The sequence below is a fragment of the Balaenoptera musculus genome, chromosome 2 (assembly GCF_009873245.2).
Source record: "Balaenoptera musculus isolate JJ_BM4_2016_0621 chromosome 2, mBalMus1.pri.v3, whole genome shotgun sequence".
In the NCBI taxonomy this organism is placed as follows: Eukaryota; Metazoa; Chordata; class Mammalia; order Artiodactyla; family Balaenopteridae; genus Balaenoptera; species Balaenoptera musculus.
In genome coordinates, this window is record NC_045786.1 from 32250434 (window position 1) to 32276400 (window position 25967).

General features: G+C 51.1%; 1 protein-coding gene across 1 annotated transcript; it reads right to left on the reverse strand.

Moving 5' to 3' along the window:
* Positions 1-9024: 9024 nt before the first annotated feature.
* On the reverse strand, positions 9025-13299 carry OTUD7A (OTU deubiquitinase 7A). Its single transcript, XM_036841078.1, is given in 7 exon segments — positions 9025-10782; positions 10785-10937; positions 10940-11093; positions 11095-11180; positions 11183-11693; positions 11696-11995; positions 13109-13299. Coding segments are annotated over 7 exon segments (1470 nt in total). The 5' UTR covers positions 13265-13299; the 3' UTR covers positions 9025-10672.
* Positions 13300-25967: the final 12668 nt, after the last annotated feature.

A 25967-nucleotide genomic window follows, 5' to 3' on the forward strand; every position in this document is an offset into this window, starting at 1 on the left:
CTTTCTTCTTCTGTATTTATCCAGAAGAAATGAAACCTTATGTCCACAAACTGTTCACAAAGGCTCATAGTGGCTTTATTCATAATAGCCCCAAACTGGAAGTAACCTGTCCATTAACAGGAAAATGGATACACAAATTGTGGTAGGGTCATACTGTCCTGCAATAAAAAAGTTACAAATGACTGATGCCCACACCAATATGGGTGAATCCCCAAAACCTGTGGAACAAATGAGAACTGGCACTAAACAGTACATATTTTGATTCCCTTTGTATACTTGTAAGGACAGAGCAAATCTAGAGCGGTCTGGATAAGAGCTGCTTTAGGGGGTGGGGGTGCACTAGGTCGGGGGTTGAGGTTTGCGTCTTTACTGTGCTGGGTGGTGAGACATTTGTCAAAACACACCCAACTGTATGTTTGATATTTGTGCCTTTGGCTGTACATAAAATATGTCTCAATAAAATTAACGTTATTAAAAATCACTTCTGGTCTGAAGGCAAAATTCCTTGCTTAAGTAGCCACACTGTAGAGTCACAACCGTTGATGGACTTGGCAGGTCTGAGCCACTTCACAGTTCTGGAGCCCCTTGGCTCGCCCGAGAAAGCCCTGCCGTATCACCCAGCTGACAGCACATCCCCTGCAGACCTTCTCCAAGGGGACTGAGACCTTTCGCAAGGGCCACTGTGGCCGGGGACAGACAGACAGACGTGTTCTGACAAATGACTCTTCCCCTTTACCCCGGGGAATGGGGATGGGGACACTTTGACAATTCAGGGTACTCAGCACTGGCTCTGGTTGTCACTCATTTCTGGTGACTTAAAACAGCCCCGTGGCCCCATGGTCAAAGTAGGGGCTTGTGGAGGTCAGGGGATAAAAAGAGTTTTGTCCCAAGTGTGGGTGTCCAGGGCACTGGCGGGTCTGTGGTCATCTCCCCAGTTTCCAATGCGCGGTTGGAAGGGTTATACTCGGCTGCTGGCTGAGCCTCCACGTCGGCTCTCCCATCTTGGTGTGGATGCTACTTTGGTAGACATGGGACAAAAGTGAAAGTCCTGGCATTTCCCCTCCCTACCAGGAGAATAAATCAAAGGTGATTAATTTGCATCCTGGGGGAATCGCAGCGATTCGTGGGGCTATCAATGACTTGAGTGCGTTCCTAAGGCATCCCCTTATCGTTCCACAGCGTGGACGCTGCTGGGCGCCTTTGGTTTTCCCTGTCCATCTGCAAGGACCACCAGAAACAGTTTGTTCATGCCTGCGGGTGCCTGGGGCTCGTGCCATCTTCCTGCTCTCTGCCACAGCACAGCTGGCAGAGGCCCTGCAGAACGCCACGCTGGAGCCACCATTGACATCCTCTTGCAGATCACACCTCCTTTCCTGAGTCACAAAAGAGGGAGAAAACCCCCCACAAACATTCGGGGGCCCATCACCTTGACAAAGCCTCGGGGAGACCATGGAGTGTTTCAGGACAGCCCAACAAAGTGAAAGAGACGTCATTATACCTAAAAAAGGAGGGATAATGTTTGCAGAAATTTTTTGGATTTCGAAGGCAACCTATCAGGCATTTGGCTGTGCCCTCCCAAAGCCTTTACCAACGAACCTGTAAGGCCACCAGGTATGAGTGGGGCTCCCGGACCTCATCTCCTAATAGACCCAGTGGCACTCAGTGTTCGTGACCAACAGCAATGCTGCAGAGAGCCCAGGGGGCGGACCACCGAGCAGAGCGCCAGGGTTCTGGACAAAGCCAGGCTCTCCTCTGCATGTGACTATTCTCATCTCCAAGAAACAGCTCCTGGCTACCACTGGGTCCCAGTGGGGACTGAATGGCTGACGGGGACATCAGTGGACTGCAGTCCTGAGCTCAGTGCATTATGGACCGGGTGTGATCTGCTCCACCCTCCCAAGAAGTCAGGTCTACTTGGCTGCAAAGTGTTACCTCATGGAGACGGTGCATGAGAGCCTGAGACAACCCAGAAGGCACACGTCAGTTGCGTGAACAGGTGGCTCAGACCCTGTGACATGTCCTCTTGCATGTGGTCTCCTCTCTCCCTCGATCGACACCTTCTGGGAAGTTCCCAGTGACCAGATGGCCAAGGAGGCGTGCTTTCAGATGGTCCTCCATGATGCACTGGCTCCAGCTGAGAACAGGCTATGAGGGCATGACAGCCCCAATGTCAAGTGTCCCTGGAAGACAGAGGGGAAGGGAAATCATCCCAGCGGACAGAGCTTGAGTAGAACAAATGGTTTTCGCTTTTCTGGACTGAAAGACAGCCGGAAGAATTAACCTACACCAGTGACTCTTCCCCTCCCCCCACCGCCTTGCGGATATTTGGCGAAGTCTGGAGACGTTTTGATTGTCACATCTAGGGGAAGGGAGCTACTGGCATCCAGTGGGTAGAGGTCAGCCAAGGACATTGCTGCACATCTTACAATACACACAGGACCGTCCCCTACAAAAAAGGATGATCTGGCCCTAAACTTCATTAGTGCCACTGTCAAGGAATCCCAATCCACACTGTTTTCCTTTGTCCATGGTAACAAGTAAACCAGGGAAACAAAGTAATGTATCTGATCCCCAAATCAGTCGACTGAACAAGTAAAAGAAAAAGAAAAGGGAAAGAAACAGAGGAACTACATTCACTTGCCAATGCATGTTGGAAGGAACCAAGCCAATACACATCAACACCCATCAGTTAAATGAGACCCACCGGTCAAAGCTGAGGGCGAGCAGGGTTCAGGTTCGGAGCGCAGACTCAGGGAAGTCCCCTGCAGCTCTAAGGGCTCCGTGGGTGGTGGAGGGTCCGGGGGCTTCCTCGGGGTGTTGAATGGTGACTGGCTCTGCCACGGCCCATCTCCAACCCTGCTCACGGTGGCTTTACTAGTTTTGATCATAAGTTAGTGGAGACAAACTGCCTGCTCCCACCTGCCAAATCATCACTCCAAGGCAGGTGTTTGGATTCCATTCCAGGCGAGAGTGGGAAGCACTGGACAGGCTGCAGGGCTCCTGCCTTGGAGAAAGGTATGCGAGGGCAAAGGGGATAGCCCTGGAAAGCTCGCCCTCTCTGAGGACTGCCAAGAGCACGCCCCCTCTCCCCCACTGTCTGTCAGGGCAGCAATGAAAGGGACCTTGTTTATTTGGCAGTTCAAGCAAAGGGACACACACGTGTGGGCCCACTCACCGTCTGCTGGGCAGCTGCCAGGGAGTGCTACGAGGGAGCTCTTATCCCCCTCCCCAAATGGGGGACCCTAAAACATGGCATCCAGAGAAATGATATCGAAACCACGGAAGGGGAAGAAGAGAAGGACAAGGCTTTTAAACCAGGCCACAGTAGGACAAGGGTCCTATAAGAAGCATGTAACAGTATTTTGCCAACAACTCTTATTAGAGGAAAACACATTTGGCCAAATGATCTAGAAGTAAACAGCAAGGTTAGGTAGTTGGGAAGATCATCCCGCAAGGGCAGGAAGTCCAGAAGAGGAAGCGTCCCTCCCCCTTTGGTGGGCTGGAGGGCCTCCAGGTGCCCGGGGCTGCGGAGGCTGTGTTGTTTGGCTCTGATGTCCAGACTCTGCCCCTGCAGCACACACCCACCCATGACTGAGGGGGTGACCGGGGGCCTCCAACTTTGTCAATGCAGTCCCCTCTCACCTGTGTGACCAGCTCCCCTTCCCTGAAGGCCTGCTTTTGGTGACACAAGAACGGGTCCTGCTAGTGGTGATTCCCTTTTCTGGGCTGGGTCATCTGTGGCCACTGAGTTTGCTCTAGGAAGGAAGGCCTGTCTACCTGGAGCCACTGCAAAGGCACAGCGTCCTAAGGACCCATTATAAGGGACCCTCCAGAATGGTCCAGGCCCATGATGACCTCATGGAGGGGGCGTGATCACGAGAGCCGCCCTGGAGGAAACTGTCCCCACCTCAGCCTTTCCCAGAGGGCCCTCTGTAGACAGTGGAGTCCCTGTGACACCACTGTGAGGGAGGGCCCCGGGGCGGGCGTTTGCTGGGGAGACCTGCCACCATCAGGTCTGGTGCTCACTGCCACATCTGACTGCTGTGAACCACAGGCTTCAGAAGCAGCCAGGCTGCTGTATTAGCTAAAATTCTTCCCATTTAGGGGTAAGAGTAGAACCTCGATTTGATAAAGGCTGAAACCGATATTGTTAGGCCTCTTAATAGCTATCAAATTATTGATTTCATTCTCTTTTTTCAACAAGTATTTATCCACCACCTAATATGTGTCAGGCACTGTTGTAGGCACCAGGAGTACAGCAAAACATACAAAAATTCCTGCCTGAGTGGAGCTTACATTCTGTGGGGGCTGGAGGGAGGCATACAATGAATGAATGAATGAATAATTCACATGCAGCGCTCAGATGGCGATCAATGCACAAGAGGAACATGCACAGGGAGGCCGTGGGGAGGGTGGGATGTGTTGGCTTATTAAATAAAGAAGTCAGGGGCTTCCCTGGTGGTGCAGTGGCTGAGAATCCGCCTGCCAATGCAGGGGACACGGGTTCGAGCCCTGGTCCGGGAAGATCCCACATGCCGTGGAGCAACTATGCCCATGCACCACAACTACTGAGCCTGTGCTCTAGAGCCCGTGAGTCACAAATACTGAGCCCGCGTGCCACAACTACTGAAGCCCACGTGCCTAGAGCCCGTGCTCTGCAACGAGAGAAGCCACTGCAATGAGAAGCCCGCGCACTGCAACGAAGAGTAGCCCCTGCTCACCGCAACTAGAGACAGCCCACGCGCAGCAACGAAGACCCAACACAGCCAAAAATAAATAAATAAAATAAATAAATTTGTTAAAAAAATAGAAGTCAGGGAGGGTCTCCTTGAGAGATGACACTGGAACAGGTAGTGACAGGCAGGTAGTGACGGGTGAGCCACGTGGCTGAGGGTGAGTGTCAGGGGGAGGACATTCCAGGCCGAAGGGCACGTGCAAAGGCCCTGAGGTAGGCCTGTGTGCCTGGGGCAGAGGTTGGAGAAGTACAGGGGTGGGAGTGCTCTTTGTAAGGAGCCGGCTCCACTAATTTAGCCTCTTGAAAATAATGGGTTGCTTTGGTCTTGAGCATATTCAGCCTATATTTAAAAAGCCAGTGGTACTCCTCATCTTACTTAAAGAACTGTGTGTGTGTGTGTGTGTGTGTGTGTGTGTGTGTGTGTTCTTTTTTTTTTTTTTTTTTTTTTTTTTAAATTTATTTATTTATTTTTGGCTGCATTGGGTCTTTGTTGTGGTGCGTGGGCTTCTTGTTGTGGTGGCTTCTCTTGTTGCAGAGCACGGGCTCTAGGCGCATGGGCTTCAGTAGTTGTGGTGTGTGGGCTCAGTATTGTGGCTCTCGGGCTCGAGAGCACAGGCTCAGTAGTTGTGGCGCATGGGCTTAGTTGCTCCGTGGCATGTGGGATCTTCCTGGACCAGGGCGCGAACCTGTGTCCCCTGCACTGGCAGGCGGATTCTTAGCCACTGTGCCACCAGGGAAGTCCCCTGTGTGTGTGTTCTTGAGACGCTCTCTTGAAGGAATAAAAAAGGATCAGCAATGGACATCATTTTTTATATACATAATTAGTGTTGGTGGGACTCTTTTTTTTTTCAAGCATCAAAGAGCAAAAAGGAAAATTTCAGCAAAATATTTTGCAAAATAAATGGAAATAGTAATATTGCTCACCTTGTTTGGAGATTCTGGCTTCCGCGCTGTCCCTGTGGTGACATCTGTGTTAAGTCAGCCAGGGGGGAGAGGGGGAGCACGGCATCTTGACACCGCACAGACTATACACGCACTTATTCCTGAGAGGTCCATGCAGGGTAGCCCCCTCTCTCTTCTCTGCTGGGGGTGGAGTGCGGAGGAAGGGCTGCTTTGGGGAAACAAAGCTACCCACATCACTGCAAACAGACCATTTCACACACTGCTGGGAGCAATCATGAAACTCTTCCCAAGCGGGGTGCCTGGGAGCTCTCCCTGCAGCCTCCGGGCCTCCTGGGGGGAGTATGGGGGTCCCTGGTCGTCATGAGTGCCCTGTGGGTCTCCCTGGGATGAAGCACCCTGGACCCACCCCCATGTCAGCAGACCCACTGGACCCTCGCTGGAGAGTGGACGTGGGGACGTGGCTGAAACAAGAATGAAGCTGGGCACCCCTCATCGCCCTGGAGCCCCACACCAAAGCGGGCCATTTCCAGCAGCAAAGAGTTTACAGTATAGTTAGGACTGAAGAGCAAGGTGGGACCCGGAGGTCTCCAGAGAGCCACGGCTTTAAGGCTTTTTGGAAGGGGGTGCCTGCTCCCTGGTGCCAGGGGCGCCAGCCACCACAGGGCCCTTTCCCGGATGTGCTTGCGCTCAGGTGACAGCAGAACCAGACTCTGGACAGAGGCAACGTCCCAGCGGCCGAGGTCTGACAAGGCAGGGCCCGCTCAGCCACAGCACACGTTTTCTCCTTATTTATTAGAAGCATCGGGAAAAAGAAAAAGAAAAAAGCACTCGAGGAACTTAATATGTAAAGTCCACACCGCAATGAGGAAAACCGAATCGTGTCCTAAAGAAAGAAACCCTCCCAAACGCGCATTACTCTACTTCTCTTAGTAAACATAAAAAACACAGAGAATGGAACACGTGGGTTTGGCAAAGCCTGTTTTTTTCTTTCACAAATTTCCCACCACTGATGGATACAGCCCTTTTTTCTTAACTAACGTGAGATATATTTTCATCAGTTAAGTTTATTTCTGCAAAGTAGAGTAATTTGCAAAATAAGCTTGTGGCCGCTAAGGGAGGGGGTGAGAGCCACGTAGCCACGACCCCACCCCCCCAGAGACGGTGGGCGCTGCCCAGAGGATTGCACACCTCGAGGTGTGCCCCCTGCTATCTTGAGGCACTAAATAAATCAAATCGGTTTGGAAAACATGAAGTTTGTAAAGTAACAGATCCCAAATTTTCGGAACGCCACTGGAGCCACTGGGTGGTGATAGGGAAGAAAAGGTCCACAGTAACTTAGTGAATAGAAAGTATTCATTTAAGAGGAAAAATGGAGTACCAAAATCCAGGAACAGAAAACAAATGGAGCTTTCCATGGAAAAAGAAGAGACATTAACACTGTTCCACTTTCAGAGGAGATCTGAGCAAACAGCACAACGCGTTTCACCCCCGCTGGCCAGCGGAGCCCCACTCCACCTAAAGGTAGTCCTCCAAGGAGACAACCCGGTGACAATATAAGGGTGCAAAATATTGCTCTGTGGCATATTCTGAAAATAATATAAAAATAATTTCTATAGTACAGTTTAAACTTGGCTTGTAAAATATCAACATAACAGCATAAAATCTACAAACAGAATACGCTTAAAAACGCCTTCCTTTCACAATATATTATTTTTTAAAAACTCATATACCCAGGTAACGCAGATGCAGGAACTGTGAAGCAAATGACTGAAATAACCTCCACTGGAGTTTATAAGTATCTGGGATTCTTCTGGAAACTTGCTGTCACTTAGAGACATTCGACCTTCCCAGAAGGGGAAGTTTGGCCAGACCAGATTGGATGGGAAGGTCGCTCACCAGCAGGGCAGCTGCGCAGCCCACATCTAGGACCTGCACCCTGGTGGGGCTCACGGCCTTTCTAGAATCGCGACTGGCCATCTTCCTTTTCCCCAGTGCCTGCAATCCACTTCCTTTTCCCCACTCCACAAAGGGCCCCCAAGTCATAGAAAGACATTAGGGGACCTCTTGACCCACATGTGAAAAACACAGCAGTTTCTAATAGTCCTTGTGCAGCCTGATGAACTCATTTGGTCTGAGATGTCTGGCCAGGGACCAGGGCTAAAGAGCTCTTGTGAACATGGGGGGCTGGACCGGCCTGTTTAACAGAACAGTGGGCTCGCTCAGTTTTTAACACTGTTTAGAGGAAGGGTGGATCCAGACCTCTCACAAGAGGAAACGGCTATTTGTAAACTACGTGGACGGAGGGCATTCTGTCTGATAGGAGCGACACCCACAGGCGCCCGCAGGTGAAGCAGCCAGTGACCAGGTGGAGGAACTGGGGCCCTTTCAGGCGGCCGGGGGAGGAGCCTGGTGGGGGCGGGGCCTGGAGCTCAGGCTTTTATTTATGGCACATATGTCAGGTGGGGGTGGGGCGGAGGTGACTGAAATTCAAGGAGCTAGAACAGGGCACTGTTGTTTTGTTTTGACTTTATTTTTTTACTCTTTTTTTTTGGCCGAGTGGCTTGTGGGATTTTAGTTCCCTGGCCCGGGATTAAACCCCTTCCCTCAGCAGTGAGAGTGATAAGTCCTAACCACTGGACCACCAGGGAATTTCCAGGTCACTGTTTTTTGATAATACCTAGGAGTTACACTGCCTGGTTTTGAAGGTTTTCCTTTTTCCTCTGGTACTACAAACGGACCATTTTTATTCTCAGTTTGCCTGCCTCCCTCCTTTCCTTCCTTCCTTCCTCCCTCCCTCCCTTCCTTTCTTTTTTAACCTGGCAGAGAGCATGAGAAAGATAAATTTTGGAAATTTCTGGTCGGCTGCTTTCATGTTAAAAAATTAAAAAACAAACACGAGATTACTTTCTGCCTCCTTGACTTCTTGTGCGTATGTGTTTGGCTTCTGAATGCCCAGGGAAGCATTTTCCAGACTGGCCGTTGCACCTTCTGTGAGATGCAGGGCAGGAGCTGGAGTCTACACATGAAGCAGTATTTATTTCCTGTGACCTCACAGCTTTGGATGGCAAAGCAGTTGGTCAGCACGACGTGAAGAATCAGTCCAAAAAGCTGCCACAAACCGTCTTGATGAGATATTTTTTGAAAACTACTTTTTTTAAACAAAAGAAACCCCAGTAATATGACGGACGTGAATGTTAGTAATTTCCACACATTGAAAGTATTATTTAGCATGAAAAGTAAAACTTCTGAAAAAATTTAAGATCCTATGTAATTAATAATTTTAAGGAACCACTTATGTAAAGCTTGAATAAATTACTGAAAATACGTGCTGTGGATATTTAAAAACAAAAAGGAATTACACACAGGAGATACTCAGATTAGTTTATTATAATTCTTCAAACAAGTAAAACAAAAAATCCCCTCCCCATTTTTTTGTTTGTTGTTGTTGTTGTTGTTGTTGTTGTGTGTGTGTGTTTTCCGTTTTTGCTGCTCTTTATGTCCGGGGGGAAAGCATTCTTTCTGGAGAAGAAGCTGGCTCCAATGAAGAGATGGTCTACCTCCTGTGTTTTCTTTAGATACAGCCACAGCGAAGCTGGGCACCTTCTCCTCTCTTGGGATTATTAGAGGCAATTCTAAGGCTCTCACAGGTTTTAAAGGATTCTTTTGCTAGTGAGGATTTTACCCATCGTATCCGTATTTCTTGGAAACAAGATCTTCCCTTAGTGAGGCAGGTTTAGCGCCTCAGTGCCCTTGGCCAAGAACGGTGTTCTCCAGAGGTAATCTTGGAAGGAAGACGCTGCATACTGCTGCTCAGAACAGAGTAACTAAGGACACTATTTTTTTTCTTAAGAAATGTAAGGAGGCACCAAAATAGGGATGTGATGGGGCTGCTCCTAATGTGTTCTGCAGCCACGGTCAGGGTTACCCGCACCCTGCGGAGGGGACCCCGATGGGAGCGGCGCCCCTCCACCTGGCTGATCCCGGACAGATGCGGGTGGGGGGCGGGGTAGGGGTGGGCTTCCTTCCCGGCGGCCCTCAGCCCCTTCCCTCTGGAAAGAGGCGCAGGCCGGGTTTCAGGGCGGCCTAGTGGGAGCTTACACAGTGACCGCAGGGTCAAGTTCTCGCCTTTCTCCTGGGGCTTCGATGGTCGCCTCCTACGGCCCCCTCCGGCCACGGTTCACTGCGGAAGTGTCTTTGAAGGGGAAATGTAGGCAGGGTGTCATCTTTGCTCATATATGGGCAACTCCAAATAGTGAATTGGGAACCTTGCCTTTGGGACCCAAGGTGTCTTTGTAAAGCTCCTGTCACCTGAGCTGCCTGGCACCGGGAGCGATCGCTACATCTCACCGCGCCCTGCGAGGTAGGTTGTCCGGTGCCCATCCTACAGACACCCGCGGCTTTGAGGGCAGTGTGAATGTCGCTCAAGCCGGGGACTGTGGGAGGAGATTTTGCTTATGAGATGGAGCCGCGTATTCCTAAAGGGCCACAGAGACCACCAGGGCGCCAGCGGGCGGCCAAGCGTCCTGTCCTCCAGGGGCCCGGGAAGGGCACAGGTGGGAGGGAGCCCGAGGCAGAGCCGCCACCGCGGTCCCGGGGCCGCGCGTTCGCTTTGAAACCCTGGGTGGCACCGCTCGCACGCAGGTGACCGCTACATGTAAGAGGTCAGTCGCCAGATTAGAGAAAAAAGCCCCCCCCCCGAAAAGAGGCATGTAAAACACTCCCTTCTAAAAACAAAGGGGTGCAAATTTCTTTACTTCTCTTATCGAGGAACAAAAATACTCTTGCAATGGCTATTCAGTTTCCACAGGTACGAGGCAGGTGCTAGCTAGCACACCCACTTCCAGCAGTATGACTGTTTCCTATCCGTCTACTACCTGAGTGGCGTCAGTGTAGGTTCAGGCACCATTAGGAACGTTTGACCAAACACGTACACAGCACGTACAGAGGATCGCCGGCCTCCCGGTGGACCAGGGCGCGGAGGAGACACCTACAGCACGAAGAGGACAGCCCGGCCGGCGGGGCAGCGGCGCGCGCTCAGGGCCGGGCCGCGGGGGCCTCGCGCCGCCGCCGCTCCTCGCGGCAGCAGTACGAGCAGTAGTGCTCGGTCTCGGCGCGCCCGTAGAACGCGCACTTCTCTCGCTGGCGGGGCCGCCCGGGCCGCCTTCACCGTTCGAGCGCGCGGCCGGCGCGTCGGCGAACTCCAGGCCGTCGCGCGCCGAGCTGAAGCCGTTGGCGTAGGTCTGCGACTTGCGCTCGGCCGCGCCCGCCGCCCCCGCCGCGCCGGGCAAGGCCCCTGGGAGGCGGGCGCCATCAACCCCACCGTGTTGACCGTGCGCAGGGCGGCGGCGCGCGCCGGGCGGTAGCTCAGTGACGACAGCTCGCGGCTCTGCCGCGGGTACGAGGCGCACCGCCGCAGCACGCCCACGGCCGGGGCGCACGCCTTGTCCCGCGCGCCCCACCGCCTCCACGTGGATAACGCTCTGGCGCCCCGGCGCCGGGGGACTGCCCCCGGGGACCGGTCCGCTGGCGGCCGCGCGCCGCTGCCGCCGCCGGGGCCCGTGGAGGCCGCGCCGCGCGTCGCCGCCCGTGCCCCCTCCGCCGACCGGGGGTTCGCGCGCTCCTTGAGCCTGAGCACCAGCTGCGTGGGGGTCCCGGCGAGGCACGCAGGGCTCCGCCCGCCCTCGGCCTCAGGCCTGCGCGGGGGCCCCTTGGCCGTAGAGGCGGCGGGGGCGTCGCGGCGCCGCTGCTCCTGCTCGGCGCTGAAGCGCTCCTGCGCGCTGGTCAGGTAGTAGCCGATCATCATCTCGTGGAACTAGTGCCGGTGGCTGGTGAGCAGCAGGCCGGCGAAGATGAGCTTGCGCTCGCCCTGCATGGCGGCGCGCAGGATGTGGAGGTTCAGCTTCACGTCCGTGCTGTACTTCCAGGCGTCGCCGCGGGGCCCGCCGCCCTTGTCGGCTGGCGACGCACCTGCTGCCTTGCCCGTGGGCGACGGCGTGGTCTTCTCCAAAGGCGAAGTGCTGGCCGAGGCGCCCGATTCCTCCTTGCTGTCCTTGCGCGGGCCTTGGCCTTCTTCTCCTTGCCGCGCTCGGGCGCGTCACCGTGCTTGCCATTGGCTGACTTGGAGCAGCTCATCGGGCCGTGCACCAGGCCGCCCATGTTCTTCTTCAGCTGGATGCCCACGGAGTCCGCGCGGGTCTTGTCCTTGTCCTTGCGCTGCTTCTCCTTCTCCTTGTCCTTGCCGTTCTTGCTGTTGGAGTTGCTGCACAGCGAGTCGCGGTCCGAGTCCAGCGAGTCGGGCAGGGACTGCACGTCCTCCCCCGCCGAGGCCGTCGGGGACTCCGGCTGCGCCAGAGGGGCCTGCGAGGGAGAAGGAGGGCAGGGAAAGGAGGAGGTTAGAGACCAGCTGTCCCCACGCGGCAGATGGAGGCAGACCCCTCCCCCGCGGTGTGGCCTCCGGCCTCACCGTCCCCAACCCGAGCTGTGGCCCAGCCTGAGAGTCTCCTGATTCTCGAGCTAGAGCTGCTGCCTTCAGAGTCCTCGTGGAGACTAGAAAAGAACACCCACAGCCAAGTCATCACATAGTCCATGCAGCTGGACTCTGGAGCCAGACTGCCACGGATTGTCACTTGTGCCATCAGTAACATAGGGTATCAGGACCTGCCTCAGGGAGCCCTGTGAAGATTAAATACACGTAAAGGCTGAAGTACGAAAGCACTCTGAGCAGTGCCAGCTTGTCCTGGGTACTGTGTGCCGGGCACTGCCCTCCTTGCTTTCCTCGTGTCACTTAAAAAAATATTCGTCACGATCCCCAGTGTATGGTTAAATAAACTGACGTCTGGGGAGGACCAATTATTTGTAATTTTTTTGTTTTTTAAACAAATCCCTTTTCCTGGCACTTTATTACTGAGATCACAAAAAAATCAGTCCGATACTTAGAGCGAATCCCTCTTAGCATCTGGAGGCAGGGCCAGCATGGGTCCTCCCTAGGGGAAGGGGCCAATTGGAGCACCAGCCCCTTTCTCACAGCCCTCCCCTCCTGGAGGGGAGAGAAGGAGAAGGAGGGGGTGCCAAGGAATCACGCCCTCGGTTCCCTGCCTTTTCCAAGGACCCACACACACTTTTATAATTAATTCCGCTCCGTGGCAGCACATCGTGTTCCGATCTCGGCAGAGAGAGTTTTGTGTTGTGACTTGCCTACGGTTTGTTTTCTGAGTAGGGGCGGGTTTATTCCTCTCCTTCCGGAGAAAATAAGGGAAGAAAAACTCCCCTAGCCGGAGCGCGCGCCTACGTCCAGAATCGCAGGCACACGCGCACACAGGCTCGCGTTCCAGCCGGAGCCGGGGCGGCGGGGACCGCGGGAGGGGCTGGGACCCGGCGCGGGGCGGCCCCCCGTTGGGGAGGATGCACCCCGCCTGCCCGCCCCCGAGCCGACTGCGCCTGCCGCTCCGTCCTGGCGCGCTCCAAGCTCACCCGGGTCTCGGAGGGGATCCGGATCCACGTCACATTCATGTAGCTGTGCAGAAGGTTCAGCTTGGCTTCTAGCGACAGGATCAGGCTAGAGAGAGAGGAACACAAAGTGAGACGCGCCCCAGCTCGCCCGCGCGCACCCCGCCCGCCGGCGGCCATCCTCGAGGAGCAGGGGCGCACGGCGCCCAGCCCCTTCCCGGGAAGCCCGGGGACAGCCCGCCCCATAGGGCGCTGGGGGAGGAGGCACAGAGTAGGGTCTTATTGGGCCAGCCGGGCCCAATAAGTTATCGTTGTCGTCTTTCCCCCACTCCCAGTCCTTCCCTGGCGTCCACCGCAAAGTGCAGAGGCAGCAGCTTGTGCTCCGAATCCTTCAGGGGGATCACGGCTGGGACGCAAAAGAGAGAGACCCGTGCCAGGTGGCCCAGGGCGCGATGGGAGGCTCAAAGACCCCGCCACCCCCAGGGAGGACAGGAAAGGGCCCCCGAGACCAGGTGTCTCCGTGATTAAGGAAACCGAATGGGGGTGTACACAGGACCTCTATGCCAGTAGGAGCGGTAAGGCCAGAGATTTCAAAACCATCACTAATAGTTTTTTTAAATTCCTCTTTATTGTGGACCCTGAAGAGCAGCTGGAGACGTGACCTGGCCTCGACATGGGTCAAAAGGCAGGTGCCCTCTTTGGGCAGCAGACAAAACAAAGCTATTACTACTTCTGCCATTTCTGAGGAAGGATCCAGACCAGACAGCACAGGGAGCAAGGTCACCTGGGAGGGGGCTTGGGGCCAGACCCACCCATCTCCTCCCAGAGGAGGGGAGCAAGGGCTGCCGGCCCATCTGCTCTTTCGGGAGTTCATGCAGCAAGTCTGTGTCAGTGTGGGACCCAGGGACCCCGTCGCCCTTGCCACAGAGAGCTCACATCCCGGACTGGGGACAGGATAAACAGGTGACATACAGCTCATGCTGTCAGGCGGTAATAGCGCCCTGAGGGTGAACAGCAGGAGTTTGGCAAACCTTTCTGGGGTGGACCAGTGAGCCTTCCAAGGAGGGAACGTGCAGGTAGACAAGGCAGTGAGGAGAGATGGGCCCCTCACTGCACAGAGGGGTTGATTCATCAAAGTATGCCCCTGCCCCGGGGAACCCGGGACCACCTCAGAAAGGCTGAGGTGGAGGCGGGTGTTTACAGGTTTGTGTGGGATCTGCTGGGAGCTTCCGGGCCCGGTGGGATCAGCTCCCTGGTGCCGTTGTTGATGTCAGGGGCAGAGAATGGGGAGACGGCTACCCCCCCATTTCTGCCCTCGGAGCAGCAGCCGCATGGGGGCTGCACTAAGCTCCCCTGCAGGCCCCACCTGAGGGTCAGGCCCTAGCAGAGCAGCACAGCCTGGGGCTCGGCCAGGCCAGCAGCTTGGTTGCTGGAGCCTGGCTTCCTGCCTCCGTGCCAGTGGCTGGTGGAGGGAGAATTGGGTGCTTCTGTGAGTGCTGCTGGGGATGGTACGTGTGGGTGCAGGGCCTGGTGAGCCTTCACTCAGACCCTTCTGGGGCCTCCAGCAGGGGCTCTGGCCTCTGCTGTCCCACCGGCTTAGGAGGGAGGTGTGGCCAGGCCCCCTTCTAGATGGGGAAGTAGGTTAGGAGCTGACAGCTCCTGGGAGGGCGCCTCCCTGTTTCAGGCCTATCCTTGCCCCTGGAGTGCCTCTCTACTGTCCTGATTGAGCACATGGGGCCTCCCACACGCTGTTTTCCTTTGGCACCAAGAGCCCCATCTTTGGGGACAGTGAGGCCCCAGGCACCACTCCAGGATGCAGGGGGCCTTCCTCCTGCCCAAGGTTTACCTGACCTCCTCCTCCTTACTCCTCTCCCGCCCCCACCTCCCAGGTGCTGGCCGTGAGTCTGGTGTCACTTGCCCATATCCATGGCAGGGGTGCCATGGCAAAAACAGAAAGGCAAATCAATAAATAATAAATACATAAAATCTAAGATTGAATACCATTAGTAGTTGATTTTCTAATAAGAAATCGGAAACATTGACTCAGTGCTGCCCTCCTGTGCTGCTAAAGAGACACAAATAATCCTCTTCCTCCACGCCCCCCACCCACACCCCCCCCCCGTCCCCCAACCCCCCATACAAGGGAAATACAGCTTTGCTCTGGATTTTCCTTTTCATCTGGATGGGGCTGGGGGGCACTGTGCTCTGGTTTGAGAGGTCAAGGGCAGCTTGGTCTGCCTTGGCTTGCTCAGTCCTGCCTCTGTGTGGCCGTGACACACAGGCCACCCCTCCCAGGGCTGAGCTGCAGGGTAGTCATGCCCAGGGAGGGCTGCAGGGCTGGCTCAGGACCAGCCTCCCCTGGGCCATACCCAGGAGCTAGTCCCATAGTTCCAAGAGTCACCACGACAACAGAGAGAGGTTGGCCCGGCTTCCCACACATGGGCGGGGGCAGGGAGTAGAGGCTCCCTCTGTAGACAGGGCAGCGTGGCTCCCTGGGGGGCTTGGTAAAGGTGCTCACCCCAGGCCCCCAGGCAGATGGCCAAACCAGAGTATCCAGGAAACGGACCCAAGGACTCTATTTTAAATAAGCATCCTCCGTGGGTCTTAAAATCAAACAAATCTGGGAAACATTGTTCTAGAATAATAATCTGTTAGGGACAGTTTCTGTAGGTGTAGTGTGGGTGATTTGGGGTCTGGCTGTCCACCTTCCCAGGGGACAGATGCCTTGGGGGCATCTGCCCAGGCCGGCTACATTTCCCAGTCCCCACCCTAGCGTTAGGAAAGAACACGTGCTGACTTGCGCCCGTGGGGCATGAGCGGAAGCCCTGGGTGAAGTAGTTAGGCGTGGGTGGCCCTTCTCCCCTACACCCCTTCCCACCGTGGTGCCTTCTGATGACGGTGGCCCTGGAAGGCATCAGGAGTGGGCTCCCGACTCCCCACTTGGAAGGGACCTGCCTGTTTTAGGAACACCCGTTTTAGACTTTGCAGGAGAACCAAACTTGTATCACATGAAGCCACTATGATTTTGGTTTATTTGTTTCAGATAAACCAGCTAAAGTTGTACAGCCCCCCTCAGCCTCCCTACCAAAGGGCTGCTGGGAATTCCTACACTCAGTAGCTGGGCTGGAACGGACTTCCTGGGCTCCCCACCTTGACCCCCCACCCCAATACACAAAGCAGAAGGTTGGAGTCACCTGAAGGTGCTAGAGCCTGACCACCCAGCAGGCTCCTGGCAGCCTCTCAGCCTGGATGTCGGAAGGCATCTTGTAGGCAGAGGGCACAGCTGTGGCCCGCTGGTCAGGGTTGAGGCTGCAGGGCCCAGGAGCCCCACCTGTAGCTGTACAGCCTAGCGTGGCCTCGAGAACAGGCCCTCTGTGAGCCTCAGGTACTTCCGATGCTTCTGCCTGTCACTTTACACACTTACTTTTCCCTGTTGGAAACCTGGCCTCAACCAATGAGAGGGGGAGTGATGCAGCGACTCGCCCTCTGGTGGCAAATGTCAGGAACAGCAAATGCTTTTCAAAATAAGCCTGCCAACTTTTTTTTCCCCCTTTGAAAAAACTCTCCTATCTTTTAACCTGGAAACATATAGGCATCATTTCAATCTAGCTTGGACAAGGGGTAACTGAAGCAGCATCCAATTTTCAGTACTTATTTTCCAAAAAAGAATGGGGACCTCTGGTTTCTGTTTGGGATGTAAAAAGCTGAAGGAGCAATGTCCCACCAGTATAACAACAATAATCTAGACAAACTGCAGATTCACAACTTTCTTTTTTTTTCAAATAAATTTATTTATTTATTTTGGCTGCGTTGGGTTTTCGTTGCTGCGTGCGGGCTTTTCTCTAGTTGCGGTGAGCAGGGTCTACTCTTTGTTGCGGTGCGCGGGCTCTAGGCGCGAGGGCTTCAGTAGTTGTGCCGCGTGGGTATCAGTAGTTGTAGCGCACGGGCTCAAGAGCACAGGCTCAGTAGTTGTGGTGCATGGGCTTAGTTGCTCCGCAGCATGTGGGATCTTCCTGGACCAGGGCTCGAACCCGTGTCCCCTGAATTGGCAGGCGGATTCTTAACCACTGCGCCACCAGGGAAGTTCTGACAACTTTCCTTTAACCCGTCTGAGAGCTGAAGTCACAGGCAACTGGCTAGCCCCAAATCGAAGGAAAAACAGGTGCCTTTGAGGAGGGATGGACATGAGTTTAATAGGGGCAGACTCAGTCGGACCCCCTTAAGAAGAATTCAGCTAAGATTGGTAAAGGAAGGGTGTAGCCTGGGGCCACAGACATAAGGGAAATTCACAAGCACTTACAGGTCCCTCTCCATGGGACCTGACCTGTGTTCACAAAAAGACTGGCCAGAATTCTGAGAAAGTGTCCTTCACGGACCTTTCCCATCTGTACTGTGGAAGAGACTGCAGAGGACAGGGCAACACACACCCTTGGTCTTAGGGCACTGGGCCTTTCCCCAGTAAAGCTTGGGGTGGGAGCAGGAAATAGGGAATAAACCTCTTTTTCCCTGGGGGAGGGGCAGGAATATGTGTTGAGACCAGAAGTACAGCTGGGGGAGGTCACTCCCTCCGCCCAGATCCAGGGACACAGCACCTGCCTAAGACAGAGGCTTAATCAGAATAATAGAAACATTACGCTTCTGGGCTCCCCTCCCACACCCAGGCTAACAAGCTGCGAGTAATAGCAATCTAATGCCAGGAAGGGGGCAAGAATATGGAGAGAGACCCTTGCCGAAGTGAGGCGCAGCACAAAGCGTGCAGCAGACAGTGAGAAATACCATCCCTACCGTAAACACAAGATATAACTAGAGGCCTTTGAGGGCTGGGTAACCAGCGTAGCATCAGGTCCCCACAAGACTGATGCCAACCCCATGCAGCAAAAGGAAAGGAATCAAAACGATCTACCTTAGTCTTTACTGCCCTATTCAAGATGGCTGGCTCTCAACAAAACATTTCTGGCGTAAGAAAAGACAGGAGAAAACCCACACATTGACAAGAGACGGGACAAGTGACAGAACGAGGCAGATATGACACAGGTGTTGATACTATTAGACCTGATTTAAAATAACTGATTAGAGTGAAGTAAGTCAGAAAGAGAAAAACAAATACCGTATGCTAACACATATATATGGAATCTAAGGAAAAAAAAAAAAAAAGGTCATGAAGAACCTAGGGGCAAGACGGGAATAAAGACACAGACCTACTAGAGAATGGACTTGAGGATATGGGGAGGGGGAAGGTAAGCTGGGACGAAGTGAGAGAGTGGCATGGACATATATACACTACCAAATGTAAAATAGATAGCCAGTGGGAAGCAACCGCATAGCACAGGGAGATCAGCTCTGTGCTTTGTGACCACCTAGAGGGGTGGGATAGGGAGGCTGGGAGGGAGGGAGATGCAAGAGGGAAGAGATATGGGAACATATGTATATGTATAACTGATTCACTTTGTTATAAAGCAAAAACTAACGCACCATTGTAAAGCAATTATACTGCAATAAAGATGTTAAAAAATAAATAAATTTTAAAAATAAATAAAAAATAAATAAATTAAATAAAATAACTGATTAATAAGTTGAAGACTCTAATAGAAAAGGTAGATACCATGCAGAATTTGATGGTTAATTTCTGCAGAGAGAAAAAAATCTATAAGAAAGAGTCAAATTTAAATGCTAGAAGTAAAAAAACCCCACAATAATAGAGATAAAGAATGACTTTGAGGGGCTGATCAGTAGACTTTACACAGCTGAGGAAAGAATCTGTGAACAGTAAGATAGGTCAATAGAAATTACCCAGATTGAAACACTGGCTGTGCATACCCGTTGGAGCTGCCCATTGTCATTCAGAGCGGCCATCAGGGCCCAGATTTTGCCTGGAGATGAGAAATGACACGAGATTACAATACTGATGCATGAATAATGGTCACATCCTAGGAGAGAACCACGCAAAGAAGGGTTTCTGTTAGCGCGTGTTCACTCACGAACTCCCCACCAGTAGTTCTCGTTCATTTTTCTTTATGTTCTTTTCTATTTTTTTTTTTTTTTTTTTGGCCACGCCGCATGACTTGCGGGATCTTAGTTCCTTGACCAGGGATTGAACCCAGGGCCCAGCAGTGAAAGCGCCGAGTCCTAACCACTGGACCGCCAGGGAATTCCCTCTTTTTTTTGGTTTTTCACTCAGTGTTTTTTTAGTATATTCACAGAGTTGTGCAACCATCAACACTATACAATCCCAGAACATTTTCATTACCCTGAAAAGAAACTTTTTTAAAAAATTGAAGTATAGTTGATTTACAATGTTTCAGGTGTACAGCAAAGAGATTCAATTATACATACACATATATAGATCTATTCTTTTTCAAATGCTTTTCCACTATAGGTTATTACAAGATATTGAACATAGTAGTTCCCTGGGCTGTACAGTAGGGTCCTTGTTTTAGTTCTCATTTTTCAGAGGGGCAAAATGGCCTGATGCGTACTCTCTAAGAGTAGAATTTCACACCCACACCTGATGTAGAGTAGAATTTCACACCCACACCTGATGTTCCCTCTGAAGTAGGTGACATACCTACTGTCCTGGCCTTAGATTCGCACACCCTGCAGAACCCTCCATGCTTCTGAAAACCAAGTCATACAGCTTACTCTCCGAGGGGAGCAAAACATAGAGTAAAAAAAAAAAAAAAAGAAATGAATGAAAAGAACTCCCACGTTTTCTCTGGGCTTTTGCTCAGTATTTCACCTTTTCCTTGAAGCTTAGTTTGGGGAGGGCAGAGGCTTCGGGGGGCTCGCTGTGTGTGAGCCTCGGTGGGAGGCGACCTCAGAGCTCAGGCGCTGGACTGGGTGAGACCCCAGGCAGGACAGGTGTGCCCACCCCAGGCAGCACTTGGCGGGATGGGTGTTGGGGGTTTGCAGCACGAGGGGGAGCTGATGGGGGGCTGGAACTCGGTGTGGGGCCTCTAATCCCTGACTCTGAAACTTGGTGGACTTCTAACGGAAGGAAGGAGGCAGCACACACCGCATCCGATTCCATTAGGCATCATGTGCGTTTTAAAGGCAAAGAATTAAAAGCTTAGCTCTAATTTTAAAGAGCAAATAAAATCTTACCCTCTCCCGATTAATTTCGAATTGCAGGTATTCACTATATTCACTAACAATATGCTGAATTATGTGGTATAGACAATAGAATGAGCCTTCGAATGTCTAAAATAATATCTGAGCATCTCCCTCTGGTCTTTCTATTTTTTCCTGCAACAGACTTGATACTATCAACCAGAATGTTTAAATTCTATCACATGGACATTTACAATTTAATCATATTTTTTTCCTCCACAGTCAGCTAACAAAGACACCATAGAAGCATCTTTGCACATCTCAGTGGGAAAGAAAAGCAAACGAAACCATCCAGGTTATTCTACAAAACCCCAGCAGGGTCTGGGGGTGTTTTTGCAAGTGATGACAGGTGGGGACGTGGGTGGAAAGCAGCTCTGTTACTGTTAGTAGTTGTGTCGTGCAGGGTGGTAGCCATGACAGAGTCAGTTTAGGGGAACCAGTTGAAGCAGAAATGCAAGTGTGCACTTTCACTCTTACACGCAACTAACAATCACTGCCTGTGTGACCACAAACGCACTTTCAAGTGTAAGTGCTGGTATCTATCAAATGGGCACCCACGTTCCAGGGCACGGTCCAAGAACGGCAAGACAAGGCCCTGACTTTAGGGACATTATTCCTTAGCCGGGGTGATGACCTGGGTGGGCACCTTGCTCTAAAGCAGGGCCGAGGGTGGCAGGGGCCCCAGGGAGGGCTGAACCCGTGTCCGGGAGGAAGGTCAAGGAGAGCCGAGGTGGAAGAGAGGCACACGGACCGTGATCCTATCACGAAATGCAGACACGTTACTACGGGAGTGTGTATTAACAATGACACGAGCCCAACGGATCCTGGCTGGGAAGGGAAACAGCCCGTGTGGAGCACCTGGGTGGAGCTGGGGGTGTCATCGTCCCCCAGCCCCACGGGGAACAGGCACTGTCCTGGCTCCTCACCAACAGAAAGTGAGCCTAAGAGGGTTGCTACACCATGGTGTTTGCATGTGAACCCTCCAATCTGGTTCTTTCCACCGAGCTGCATCTCCCCTGCAGGGCTGCCCGTGGACACAAGACCCAGTCCTGGCGGAGCTGTGACCCCCCAGCTCCTGCTCCCAGGAGCCAGCCCACCATGCTTCTCCCACCCACGGGAAAGAGCGCGTCCTGCTGTTCCAGCCCGTTCCCAACAGGAGACCCTTCCAGAGCCCCCCATCCACATTCCCATCACAGGCAGTCAGGACCACAGTGATCACTCGTGGCCTCCATGAACCAGAGCTGCAGGGTGGGGGGAGAGGGTGTTCCCTCCACGTGCCTCTGTTAGAGCATCAGTTAGGGCGACGCCGGGAATCACGTGTCCAGCCATCAGCAAAGGCCGGTCCACTCTGCTCTCCCACCCAGGGACCTCTCACTCGCTAGTTTTTCCCACTTGCTCAGGCCTCTGTTGTCTTGTCCCATCACTGCCCTGGGCTCCTGCTTACTTCGCTACACACCTGCCCGTATCCCTAACCGGTGAGCATTCTGGTTCTAACCTGGGCTGCGCCTTTTAGCAAACGGAGATCCAGTAAGTGTCGGGTGAGAGCGAAGATGGAGGGGAGGAGGGGGTGGCACTGTCCACAAGGCCCAAATGCTTCCCAAATGCTCGCTTCCAAGATTTTAAAGAACTCCTCAAGAATCCAGGATACGAGGGTCCGTGCACGTGGAAAGGGTCCAAGAGGCCACTGAGAGGGAAGAAAGCAAGACGGACGGAAGACAGGCACACTCATCAGACGTTTAGGGGGTCAGAGCCCCTCGAGATCTGCTTCCTGCTCTGCACAATTCCAAAGACGGCAGCTCAGGACAACCAGGAATGCCAGTGGTGACTGACAGACGTGTGGATGGGGGATGAGCTTGACACTTGTGGTTGTACAGGTTGTACTAAAAACAGGAAATCTAGAGGAGATGGGCAGGAGGAGGGCCCTGGTGGCCTGGGAGCAGGGTTTGGTGCTCAGAGAGCGTATATTTCAAGATCCCCTTTCATCTTCTCCACTGTAAGTCTTGAGAGTACCCACAGATGTCACATGGAGGGAAGATGAGGTGGAAGGGCACTGAGGCCCACCGTGGTGACAGCATCCTAGTGATGGAACGGGCGGAGGCCACACGGAATTCACAGCTGGGTGACTGGGGCGCCACAGGCTGTGAGCCCTGAAGCCAGCACACTCATTAGAGGGGGGGATCGGTCTAGCAGCACAGTCAAGACTCAGGCTCTGGGCCTGGCCCCACCTCCCAGCTACTTCTGTGACAGTGACTATACACATGCCACCACGCGAAACCTCGGGATACGTTTCTGTGCAATTGGGATAATAAAATCCACCTGATGAAAGTTCCTAGGCGGGGTAAGTGAGGCAAGGAGACTACGTTTGTAAAGTTCTTATCACGCGGAAAGCTCTCAGTGTTAGGACCATTCGTGATAAGTTTTCGCTTATGCCTAACTTCTATCACTTATGGTTGAAATCCAGATGGTAAGTGACACAACTGAGATTCAAAGCCAGGTCTGTCTTGATCAAAACCTAAGCTTCTGGGACCACAGCTCTCTTGAACCTGACCTTGTTTCGGCTCCTGGCTGCTGACCACCCTTGAAACCTCCCTCTCCCCTGCCCACCCATCATGACACCACAAAAGGACCTGCCCTCCTTCCTGGACCCCTCCATCCCCACCTTGCCAGTGTTTTCACCGGCTGGGTCCTTACTCTCTTCCCCACAGACTCTCCTGTGCTATGTGAAATTCTCATTCAGGTGTCACCCATGCCATCTCCTAAACCAGCAGGCCACCAGGCCACAGAGGGGACACCAGAAGGCCTCTCTCCAACGCGACATCTTAACAGCCCCCTTGTCCTATGACTCCGAACACTCCATGTCCCCTCTTCTGGCTCCTTCACCTTTCCCTGCCCTTAAAGCACATGGATTCCCCCCATTTTTCTTCTTGTTCTCTTCTTCTTTTAATTTATACCCTCTTTTGAAGATTAAGTCCATCTCTATGGGAATACTCATCAATCTAGTTACAGTTTGTATCCTCAGCTTCAAGGCCAAATGTTCAACGATGACAGATGATAGTTGACTATCCAATCTCTATTCCCCTCTGATTCTATATGCACAGAATTCTCATTCATTTGCAAGAGCAACTTGCACAGCTAGAAATACTCATTTTTCTCCTGCAGCCGACCTGAGTGTTTCCAGTGATGTTCCAGCAGTATTTCTCCAAGGACAGTATTTCTCGTAAGACAGTATCACTGTCTGGAAGACCTCAACCCAAAGCCTTGAGAGATGGCAGCTGCCTGACAAATGTTTCCTTCCGGGCACTGCCTCGGTTTGTGACTGTCACAGGCAGCAGGTGACTGGGGTACCAGCAGGTCACACGCAGCAAGTGACTGAGGTACCAGCAGGTACAGATTTTACCCTCTAGCACTGTTTACTGGTGACATGCTTGTGCTTTAAACTTCTAATTCATTTTATTTTTTATTGTCTTAAGAGGAACATCAAGTGGGGTTCAATTTCAAGTTAAGCAGTGTATTTTGTTTTGTCTCTCGAAGGGGTATGTGGTGCTTTAGTTTAGCACTAAAGCATCACATCCGTGAAGGAAAATGATGAAGCAGTGATATATGAGCTCACAGGAAGATGTGAAAGAGGAGCTGACTAAACTCAAGGAAAAAAGAAAAAAAAAGAGTTAAAATAATTTCAGAGATGAAGTTCAGTTATAAGGGAGCAGAGAGAAAACAGGTACAGATAGCATAGTAAGGACCATAAAAATGAAAATTAGTAAAGTGAGCAAAATGAAACAGAAATAAAGAAACAAAGGGTTATAGGGAAATGGTAGATAGAGCCTATAGGTGAAGGAAATGCCACATACAGATCACTGGAGCCCAAGATAAGAAATCGAAAATAATGGAAAAGAAAAAAGAATTCAAAACTATGATTAAAAAAGAAAACTTTTAAAAAAAATAGGGAGGTGTTTTATTATTTCCTTATAATCAGGCAAGCTCAACAAAATGATATGCTAATTAAATTTGTGAAATGTCTTGGTAATAAAATTTCATGAAATTTTAAGACAAGGAAAAGCATTTGTCATGTGAAATCACATCACGTTGGACAGGCACTGTGGTTCACATTTTGGGGGCTTGTGATTCCCTCTTCTGCTGATTCTCAAAAAAAGAAATTAAAAAAATACATTGTACGATGCACATATATTCTGCTTTATCTCATAATTTCAGAAAAAAAATATGTGCACACAAATGGAAATACTAAAACAATTAAAAATGAATAATCTCCTCAATATTCTTTCATTAATTAAGAAGAAACAAAAATGGATAGCCATCATAGAGTGATCTTGGGTATCCAATCAGCGAAAAGTGAAGGAAAATCAGGAGCAGATGGGATGGCAGTTTTAGGAGAGAAATCTAAGACCAGCAATAGAACTTCTGACATCAATACTTGATCTTACACATTGAAAGGGCACACTGTATATATGGAAACTGTCCTAGTATAATCAATACCACGATATAGCCTTATAACATTATTATGTTTTAAAGATAAAGAGAATTATTTGACTATTTCAGCAAAAAGGAAAGACGATCAGGCTGGTAACATACTTCTTGGCAGCCCAATTCAATGCCTGAAGATAATGGGGCCACCTTTACAAGATATTGAAAGAATTAAAGAAGTGTGAGCTAAGAAATGTTTATACCTGTCTAGGCTATTTCTTCATGGATAAGGTTGCAGACAAACCATTTTAAACGTATATGAGTTCAGGAAATATTAGCCAAATGGATCTTTCTTGAGAAAACTACTAGATGAGTCCCAGCCGATCAAGAATGCATGCAGGTTTGGCAAAGGGAAATTAAGGCAGCAGTAAATGTATTTAACTGTACAGCTAAGTAAAAGCAAAGGTACAGATACAAATGACAGAGGAGAATGTCAATATTCTGCCAAAACAAAAATGGTGCAATAAATGAAAATGGTAGAACGTAGAAAGTAGAATCCACTTACAGATGCTTCAGCTGTACAAAATAGTATTTGAAGTTGGAAGATCAAATATAAATATGTGAACATATATAATAGTACAAAGGAAGACACTAAAAACGTATGAGTGATATACTACTAACTAAATTGGATGGTAGAAGAGAGAAAGGGAGGAAGAATAAGATATAAACTAGTTTTATTGAGGCAGATCATTGGAACCAACTCTAAGAAAAAGGGAAACAATGTTCATAGCGGCACTATTTACAATAGCCAAGACATGGAAGCAACCTATCCATCTACAGATGAATGGATAAAGATGTGGTATACATACACAATGGAATACTACTCAGCCATAGAAAAGAATGAAATAATGCCATTTGCAGCAACATGAATGGACCTACAGATAGATTATTATACTAAGTGAAGTAAGTCAGACAAAGACAAATATGATATCGCTTATATGTGGAATCTAAAATATGACACAAATGAGTTTATCTACAAAACAGAAATAGACTCACAGATACAGAAAACAAACTTATAGTTACCAAAGGGGAAAGGTGGGGGGGGAGGGATAAATTAGTAGTTTCAGATTAACATATACACACTACTATATATGAAATAGATAGACAACAAGGACCTACAGTATAGCACAGGGAACTCTACTCAATATCTTGTAATAACGTGTAATGGAAAAGAATCTGACAAAAATATATAATGTATTTATGTATAATATAAATATAAATATATATAACTATATATAAATATAAATATATATATATATAACTGAATCACTTTCCTGTACACTTGAAACTAACACAA